The sequence below is a fragment of the Penaeus vannamei genome, chromosome 31, assembly GCF_042767895.1.
Source record: "Penaeus vannamei isolate JL-2024 chromosome 31, ASM4276789v1, whole genome shotgun sequence".
NCBI classification, from domain to species: domain Eukaryota; kingdom Metazoa; phylum Arthropoda; class Malacostraca; order Decapoda; family Penaeidae; genus Penaeus; species Penaeus vannamei.
Window position 1 is genome coordinate 31,565,546 of NC_091579.1, and position 10,000 is coordinate 31,575,545.

Genomic DNA, 10,000 nt, shown 5'->3' on the forward strand with positions numbered 1-10,000 from the left:
ACAGGCGAGAGAATCCGTGAATTATACTTGCATTGAGAGAGAGAGAGAGGAGATTGAAGAGAGGAGAGGGGGAGAAGAGAGAGAGAGATTATTGTTTTCAATCACATATGCATAATCTGTATTAATGTTGATTTGATTACTCATATTATTATGGTTAGAGCACAATTATATATTGTAAAATCTTTGTTATATTTTCTTTTATTATTTTTCATAATTGTTGTTATTATGATAAATCCTCTTTCTTATTGTTACTATCATCGTTATAATCAACATTATCCTTTTCTTATTAGTAACAAAAGCATTATTATTGTCATATCGTTCTTACATTCGTTATCATTATTTTTGTTCTTATTTATCTATTACTATTATTATCAATACCATCATTATTATCCTTACTATTATCATTATAATTATCATCACTATTCTTATTATCATTATGGTTAATGGATAATGGTAAAAAGCTAAATAAATGTGCTAGACATCCAAGATCATGTAGCACTATAGGAAGGTACTGTAAAGGGTAGTGAAGGGTGGATTGAATCATAAGTACATTTTTAGTTAGGAAAATAAATATATTCTTTAATTCTCTTGTACAAAAGTACTGTCTATTTACTTTTCAATTTATATGATATCGCGGCTTTGAGATCTGGCTCACATTTCAACAATGTGTCCTTCGGTAACTTAGACAGAATCTCTGATGGTGCATTTGATACAAAAGTGAACAATTTATGATTCAACTCTGCCAGGTACTCCAGTTCCTCTAGATCTGTCTCGTCCTCATTCTTATTTAAAGAATAAGATTTTCTGCTCCAAATCTTGTTTCTTGAACTCACTTCATCTGCACCAACTTCCTTTTTCAATTCACAAGCTTTACACATTGCATAATGGCACTGTATGAGAAGATCAATGTATTTAAGATCCAGTCTCTTCTTATCTTCTCTATTTCCTGGCCTTCCTTCTGCCAATTCATGAGTATAAAGTATTAAAAGGACACAAGCAGTAGGGACAGTTTGCAGAGGTAATGACCTTTCCTCCACATCTGGAAAAGTCGCTTTTGTCAATCTTGAAGTTTCAAATGTCTTCAGCAAGAGTTCTAGTTCAGCCCTGCATGTCAAGAGGATTTCTTTGTCTTCTCCACTTATTTTATTGAGAGTGCTTTCTGGGTCAGGAAAGAAGGGCAACCTGCCATAAATTTGCTGCTGTCCTATGTATGCTAAAAGCCACCTAAAGTAGCAAATTCTTGTCTTTGGAGAAATCTTAGATAGGTTAGTGCCAGCGGATTTGAGCCGCAGGGCAAGACATCTAATACCAGCTTCCTGGGGTGTCACTTCACTGGTATCTATCACATCTGTGCATTTGAGGAAACTCCAAAATTCTTGCAAGCAATTGTGCATTCCAATAACTTCTGTGTGGCACTTGAAGATACTCTTTAAAGATTCAAAGTGGTACTGCAAATGAAAGAATAAACAAACATTTTTTTAACAAGATTAACATTTAAAGCTATCATTACATATCAGTCCAATATATCAACTAGAAGTTTTTTTTTTTTTTTTTTTTTTTTTTTTTTTGTTAACAGGAAATAATCTAAACTACACATTGCATTACCAAAACTGCCATCCTGAGTGGTGCAAGACACTGCTGGACTTGAATATTCTTAACACCATAATCAGAGGCAGCATGAAACAAGGCTGTTAATAGGAAACTTGTGTCACAGAGATTCATCTGAAGATCCTGCCCTGCAATCTGAAAATGAAAATAATCTTGAGAATATGCTTTACATGGCTCCTTCGTCACTCGGACAGAGAATCACCCAACAACACATTATATTCAATGGAAAAAAGGCAACTGAACATGCATTCCTTATTACATTCCTTTATGACATACCGTCAGGTGCTCCACCATGGTTTTCAGATGTCCTGCATGCTGTAACAGCTTAGTCGACCTCAAGAACAGACATGGAGGAAGACTTCTGCATATGCTGCAATGAGTAATGAAAACAGTTCATTCTTTTCCAGATATATGGCAGATAGTACCGGCACTTGCTGGTTCATGACTTGGTATTTATTTATACCTGTCAGTTTGTGTCTATTCACCCGTGTATGGGTAAAGTATTACATCAACAATATTAATATGCTTAAGAATTAACAATAAGGACATCAGACTTAATGCATTGAGAGAGAGAGTGAGTGAGAGAGTGAGTGAGAGAGTGAGAGAAAGTGAGTGAGTGAGTGAGTGAGTGGGTGAGTGAGTGAGTGAGTGAGTGAGTGAGAGAGTGAGAGAGTGAGAGAGTGAGAGAGTGAGAGAGTGAGAGAGTGAGAGAGTGAGAGAGAGAGAGAGAGAGAGAGAGAGAGAGAGAGAGAGTGAGAGAGAGAGAGAGAGAGAGAGAGAGAGAGAGAGAGAGAGAGAGAGAGAGAGAGAGAGAGAGAGAGGGAGAGAGAGAGAGAGAGAGAGAGAGAGAAAGGGAGAGAGAAAGAGAAAGAGAAGGAGAAAGAGAAAGAGAAAGAGAAAGAGAAAGAGAGAGGGAGAGAGGGAGAGAGGGAGAGAGGGAGAGGGAGAGGGAGAGGGAGAGGGAGAGAGACAGAGACAGAGACAGAGACAAAGAAAGAGAAAGAGAAAGAGAAAGAGACAGAGACAGAGACAGAGGCAGAGACAGAGAAAGAGAGAGAGACAGAGACAGAGAGATGAAAAAGGTGATTGAGAGAACAAGAAACACAGACACAGAAAAAGTAGCAACCATAACTCACCTCATGAAAGATAATATTTGACTATCACAAGCTCTATATTCTGGGTAGTGCAAGTGCCACTCTTCTAAGAGACAAATATTAATGTCTTTATTCTGTTGACTTAGAGACTGCAAGAGCAATAACATATCTCCAGCATTTATCTAAAAGAAATAAGACATTCACAGTACAAAATCAATGAAAAAGCCACAAAGTTCTCTACCAACAAAAATCATAGTAGATACTACAATATCAATCTATATATATACTATTCCTCAAAGACAGGGTTACCTAAGCTAAAATTCAGAATTATGTCAATGTTTATCTATATCTTCATAAAGCCTTATCACCTAAGGAGCAAATTAAGAAATCATTGATACCAAAAATATTACATACTGAGAACACAGAAATCTCAACTGACCTTCTTCAAACCAACCTCCATCAAAACAAACACCATCTTGACTATAGCATCACCAAGGGATACATTTCTAGGCATTTCACTCTCGTCAGAAGTGACAAAATCTCGCAGAACTCTCAGCTGGAGGTAGGTCAAGCGCACATCAAGAGGCACCTCTCCCCAGGCTGCACTAAGCTCAAACGAAATCCACTTCTCTAGCGGGACCTGCAACACCCAACAAGTTAAGTCTTTACATCAATCTGCCCTCTGAAATTACTTACTAAATTGTTCAAACATCAATCATGAGAGGAATAGCAATATAAAAATCAACAGAACTATTAACTGTTTTACTTCTTCATTTGTAGAAAAAAGTACTTTCACTGTGCACTTCTATAAAATAATAAAAAGAGGAAGAAAGTGACACATTGAAAGAAGAAAAAAATAAATAAAATGTCCCTCATACCTTCTTCTCACAGAGATTTTCACACAGATTTCTGTAATAAAAAGCAGCACACTCTGACACTTCAAGCCCTTCTAGATAAGTATAAACATGTGCCACTGTCACTTCTTTTCCCTCTGAAAGGAGACACAGAAATATGTGAAAACCTAAAACCTGTGCTGGCTGTCTGAAAACTTAAGATATCTTGACTGACTATACGCCACAATTTAATAAAAGCTAAATTGATCCAAAAAATAATAATCAGAGCTCAGAATACAAAACAAAAAAAAAACAAAAATAATAATAACAATAATAATAAAGTATCCACAAAATGTAAGAGAAAAAAAATATCAGCAAGCTACTGAAAATATCTAGACACACACACACACACACACACACCTAACACACACATAAGCACAGAGATAAACTTACCATGTGCTACTTTCATAAGAGTGACTCGAGGTGCCAAACAGTCATATAACTGCATTACCATAGGAGGAAGGGACGCAAGAGATGCTTTCCCAGAGTCTGCTCCGTCATCCACATATACTGACCAGTCCAACCAATAGTTGATAATGCTGTGGAGAAAGTACATTCTGATAATCAGCTCAGTCAGTAGTAATTATAACATTGTTAAGCCAATATGAATCCCTGTTCATAAAAGTGTGACGACAAACATATCAAGTATAATAATGATGAGGTTCATTTAGTCTACCATTTGTAATTTAAAATCTATAAACATTCAGCCCAACATTACTAACCTACAAGCCAAAAGACACAACTGATACATGTCAAACGACATGTGGTCTAAGAAGAATCCTAAAAAGCTTGCTGGTTTGCATTCTGGAGACAATGTGCCTACCACAGGTAAGAACAAGCCATCGATGTTACACAGTTCAGACAAAATAATGCCTACACTGTGGACCTGAAAAGTGTTTACAAACGTTATTCAATTCTTACAAAGCACATATTTTAAAATCTTTCTTAGATGTTCTTACAAGAGTCTTATGCATTGTAAATAAACAGTTTAGCACTGAAATCAAATCCCAAAACAAACATCTACATAAGAATAAAAGAAAATATCACCAACTTTGGTCTGTGATAATTCTTCCTGCTGTCTGGGAGAAAGGATGTGTAGAAGGTATATGAAAAGTGCTGACTGCAAGGTCACACTTCCTGATAAAAGTGACAGATACTGGGAGAGCCAAAATGGTCGATTCTTCTTTGTTAGTTTTCCTGCCTCTGCTGTGAGGCAAATTTTTTCAACAATGCCGGTAATTTTTTCAATGACCTGAAAGAGGTATTTAAATGCTGAATGGCAGTAATTGAAACATCTGTAAACATAATGAACAAATGAAGTTAAACTTTTCACTCATCCCCACAAATAAACACATACATGTATATGCAAACAACAAATGTGTATACATTTACTAATATTAGTATTTATCTATCTATCTATCTATCTATCTATCTATCTATCTATCTATCTATCTATCTATCTATCTATCTATCTATCTATCTATCTATCTATCTATCTATATATCTATCTATCTATCTATCTATCTATCTATCTATCTATCTACCTACCTACCTACCTACCTACCTACCTACCTACCTATCTATCTATATAAATGTGCCTTCTGTCTGCCCTTGCTATAGCCCTCAATATTGGGGCAAAATTCAAACTAAAGTAAACACAAAACAAGTAAAAAATTAATTATAGAGACCAGAAAAATAACAAAAAATAAATACTTCAGATCAACATTTGCACAAAACTATGCCAACACTAACACAAACCTGATAAGCAATCAGTTTTGGATTAAATGCCTTTACATCTAGAGTAAGATGCTTTATATCTCTCTGCCTCGTGTCATAGAGCTTCATCATATCCTCCAACTTCTGAGCTATCCTGGAAAGGACTGGCAAGACAGCAGAAGCATCAGCTGCCATATCATCTGAGTGGATTCCTGATGAAGGTACTAGCTCTTCTAATATGCTGGACAGCTCCGTTAAAGGTTCTTCAATAATCACATCTTCTTCAACATCCAAAAATACCCCTGCAAGATTGGATACTCAGTCAATACAGAGATAAATTCTAAAGATTCATATAATTCTGTTATCATATTTATAACAAGTAATACATAAAATCAAAGTGTGATATGATCAAAACAATATAATCAAATGCAACTAAATCAATAAATGCAACTAAAACAGAAACAAAATAGGTATTCAACATACCTGTCAGGAGTTCTGTGCATTCCTTTTGACAAAGTTCTATATAATTTTTGTACATGTTAGAGGGGAGCTTCCCACTTAAATGTAGGGCATCAACAAGCTTTGCTCTGGCATCTGGGGCATCTGGCATAGGCCTATATGCATATGTCAGTGATTTGCACATGGAAGATAAATATTTCAATAAAAATACAATCATTATTAGATTCTCCTTGAGCTACACATGAGGATGGTATATCATGTGCTTCAATACTTAGCTGATAACAGTAAGCCCTATAACTATATTAATTTTTGGCTGCTAGCCTTGCAAATATATAATTCTACCATGATTAAAATATATAGAATTTCATCTTATTAAAAAGAAAAAAAATACAGATACTGTGCAAATCTACTACAAGAAAATTACAAAAGAAAACGAAGAATAATTGGGAATGGAGAAAAACAAAGAATCACTGCATCTCTCACCTGGGGGTTAGGAGGGTCGGCAGGAAAGATGAACGGAAGTATGGTTTTCGGAAAATGGAAGCTTCTAGGACAAAGTTGGGTACTTTTGAAGTCTGTGCATACTGAGTGATTGCTGTCTCTACTTCATCTGCTACCTGGATAAAGGAAAAGAAGTGAAGAAATGGAACTTTTTACATATATCTTATATGCTTAAGACTTCAAGAAAACAAAACAGTGTTTGTAAGAACAATGGAAACACACAATTTTATTTAAAACTTCTTCAGCATCTATCCTCCACCATATAACTTCATAAAAATATACCTTGCTCCCTCACATTTTATATACCTGGAACAACAGCATAACCTTCATATCAATTAATAAATGTTAAATACTGAATTTCCCACTATGATCCTTATTGCTATTAACCACTCTACTCACTTTCCCACTTATCTATACACTGAATTTCACACATTCTTGAAAACCTACCTTACTCTTTTCCTTCTCTGACTGATGAATGGCAGTGTTTGGGTCTAATGTTTCCTTCAGGTCTTTAAGTCTTGCTCTGGCCAAGTGACAATAATCTCGCAAAATCTAAAGGAAAGACGGTCTATTATATATCAACATGAGAATTATTTCAATAATTTTGATTTCGTTGTACTATAGTTACCTTAGACATACTAACAACAGAGTACATACATGATCACAGAAATTTTGAACGTCTTACACAAGGCCTGATTTCTAAATTCTAAGAAGAAACATTTAAAATACCGTGATTTACACACAGAGAACAATCAAATACATATCAAATGCACTTGAGGCCTGTGCAGTTACATGTATCACTATTATTTTCGAAGATTAGATACAGGAACTGAAATCTTGCTTCAACCCCTTAACACTGGAGCATATCTTTGATCATGTAGATGACAGACACCAAACTCTCCATGATACAAGCTGATCCAAAATTTCTCAAACACCACAAACTTTAATTTGCTATGCTTTTAATTTAACAAAGCATACCTGCAAGGAATCAAAACATCCACAGCCAAGCAATGGAACCTGTCAACCACATATCTGAAGAAGGACCCAGGCTACAGAAAGGGAATAAGTTGCAGAAAGCCCAGACTCAAAAGTAACAATATATAAAGATCTTTCTGGATCATAAACTAAATACATAATTCCAGCTTCCTTTACCTCTTGGCAGCCTCTTGGTGTGTACATTTGATTGGTAAGGTGAGCACGCAGGCAGTATGCTGGCTCATGAGGTACTAAGTCTGTCAGGAAACGTATCTGTTGGGAAGTGAAAGGCAACTTTACCTCTAGCAACTTTTACAGAATAAAATTATTTGTTCTTTCAACATTTTTAGCTTATCACTCAATGCCTTATCACTTACTCATGATTAGGCCCCATAATACTTAGAAGCATTGCAACAAACATAAACATAAAAAGATAAAACCAAATAAAAATTACCAATAAATGATGATAAAACATAAACAATAAAAGATAAAACCAAATAAAAACAACCAATAAATGACAACAAAAGAACACAAATCACAGAACTCCATAATCACGCACAAAGAACACAAACGACTGTTTATCAGTGACTGGGCTTGTAGACTCAGCCGCAAAGAGAGAGCTGAACCATTGAGAATATAAGGGGAAGATGTGACGACCCTCCTGACTCGCGTGTCTCGCAAACAAAAGGCCGATGACAAGCAACTCCATCTCTTGCTCTTCACATCCCTTCCTGATGTTTTTCTCGATCATACCTACAAAAACAAAAAAATAACCAATGACAGAAAATGGCCATCTCAAGCACAGAATAACAAAATAAAAATAAATGTAAACCTTCTACATCACTAACTGTGATTTCTAACAGTTTATCCCAAAAAACATAATCACTGTATGAATGAAAATGTATCTTCATAATGCAAGAGATATATCTGAAACCGGTCAAATACATCACCTGTATTGTGAAGACATTCATTCTCATTCATACCTTTTTACATTTGTCACTAAACAAACAAATTAACAAAAAAAATTCTGACCTTTCAGAATTCCAACTGTGTCACGATGGCAGTTGAGGGCCGTTGCCACAAGGGTCAAAACGCAGCCCCAATTGACCTCTTCATTCATCACAACCAGTTCAAGGGTGTCCAATGTTGCATTGTGACCAAGCACCACTATTAACTAGGAGAAGAAAAAAATAAATAAATACAAAAAAAGGAAATAGGGAAGAGGAACAATTGATATGATTATTCTTCTATATAAATCTCACAAATAATGATGAGAAACTAATAAAGAACCAAGAACCAAGAACTGGTCAGAAAGTATTACAGTGTTAGAATGACAGCAAAAGAAAAGGAAAAACAAAAAGAGAAAAAGGAAGACGCAGATATGGACAGAAGGAAAAGGCAAGTCAGAGCCAAAGGGAGACGGATAGAAAGAGAGACAGAGAGACAGAGAAACATAAAGAGAACAAGTGACAGAGAGAATGAGAAACAGAAACAGAGAGAGGAAAAAATCTAAAGACAAACACTCACACTGTGTAAAAAAGAAGAAAGGACACTGTTAGCCTGTGTTGATCTCCAGCGTTCCTGCTCCCTCAGGACCCGGCCGAGCTGCAGGTTGGGGCGATGAGTTAACACCTGAAGGAGTTGGGCCGAGCAGTAACTCTCTATGCCTTCTGGCGTCACCTTCAGATTGTCGCGAATGAGGTGATAAATATTAATTACTGACTTCTGGTCGCCCTCATCCTCAGTATTGGATTCTTTGCCATCTTGGACGTCATCAAAACTCCTGTTCCCTCTCTGTTGCCCTGTCTTTTCTTCACTTTTCTCCCATTCTAAAATGTGGTCTAGTATCTTCTCTGTCAGTGAGTGAAGCATGGCACTGGCATACTTGCACAGGGAATCATACTGTGTGGTGTCCAGATCATAAGCTATGCCAATGAGTACAGCCAATGTATCACTAACGACAGAGATGCCCGGCTCCTCATTCTTGCCGTGAAGCACAATATGGATCAGGTCTTCCAAGAGAGATGATTCACCACTTCCTTTATCATGAATGCTAGGAACAATACAAGCAATAAAGAAAATCAAATGAAGGAACTGTATACAAAAAGAAAAAAAAAATGAATGAAAATTAACAAACATACCAATTAACCTTTTTTTTGTGTTCTGGTAAATAAGATAATTTCCAAAAGTGACACAATATGAATGGATTATAAAAAGTCAATAAAGTTATACACATGATAACATTTGTAAGGATATAAACCCCTAATTCTTCACATTTCCAGAAATATTTTCTGTAATAAAACATATCATCAAAAACAACATAAATGACATATATGCATTATGTCTATAAACAAACCTTTTTACAATTTCTTCAAGAGACACAACTCCTGTAGAGCTGAACCGCCAAAGGGATGTTAGAGGTAAACTAAGAAAAGAGGTTTCCTTTAGCAAGTGCTCACCCACGTCCGCTGTGTTTAGAATCTTTCGGCTGACAAGCAGTCTTGTTGTAGAGATGATGCCTTCTAAGTCCCTGAAAACATAATAAAATCATTCACTAATCAAGAAAATATAGATAGGAAGTTTGTACTCACACAGGCATACTGATTCATACGTATATACATGCTATACAAGCATGAAATCATATATACATACATACATAAATAATAAATATATGAATATATATATATATATATATATATATATATACATATATATATATATATATATATATATATATATATATATATATATATA

At 35.6% G+C, this 10,000-nt stretch overlaps 1 protein-coding gene across 9 annotated transcripts in view; it reads right to left on the minus strand.

The window, feature by feature from the left end:
• Positions 1 to 551: 551 nt before the first annotated feature.
• The window catches only part of LOC113820792 (uncharacterized), a 25,434-nt gene continuing 15,985 nt past the window's right edge, over positions 552 to 10,000 (minus strand). For 8 of the 9 annotated variants that reach the window (XM_070144100.1, XM_070144103.1, XM_070144101.1 and 5 more), the window contains 18 exons: positions 9,603 to 9,776; positions 8,774 to 9,299; positions 8,279 to 8,420; positions 7,806 to 7,999; positions 7,424 to 7,519; positions 6,715 to 6,823; positions 6,254 to 6,383; positions 5,795 to 5,925; positions 5,354 to 5,613; positions 4,647 to 4,847; positions 4,318 to 4,481; positions 3,989 to 4,134; positions 3,581 to 3,693; positions 3,142 to 3,342; positions 2,745 to 2,884; positions 1,885 to 1,978; positions 1,606 to 1,743; positions 552 to 1,448 (listed from right to left, as the gene is read on the minus strand). In XM_070144100.1, the coding sequence (XP_070000201.1) occupies positions 606 to 1,448; positions 1,606 to 1,743; positions 1,885 to 1,978; positions 2,745 to 2,884; positions 3,142 to 3,342; positions 3,581 to 3,693; positions 3,989 to 4,134; positions 4,318 to 4,481; positions 4,647 to 4,847; positions 5,354 to 5,613; positions 5,795 to 5,925; positions 6,254 to 6,383; positions 6,715 to 6,823; positions 7,424 to 7,519; positions 7,806 to 7,999; positions 8,279 to 8,420; positions 8,774 to 9,299; positions 9,603 to 9,776 (3,802 nt within the window). In that variant the 3' untranslated portion in view covers positions 552 to 605. Of the gene's footprint in view, positions 1,449 to 1,605; positions 1,744 to 1,884; positions 1,979 to 2,744; positions 2,885 to 3,141; positions 3,343 to 3,580; positions 3,694 to 3,988; positions 4,135 to 4,317; positions 4,482 to 4,646; positions 4,848 to 5,353; positions 5,614 to 5,794; positions 5,926 to 6,253; positions 6,388 to 6,714; positions 6,824 to 7,423; positions 7,520 to 7,805; positions 8,000 to 8,278; positions 8,421 to 8,773; positions 9,300 to 9,602; positions 9,777 to 10,000 lie in introns of all 9 variants that reach the window. The other variant, XM_070144107.1, reaches the window with a different exon arrangement.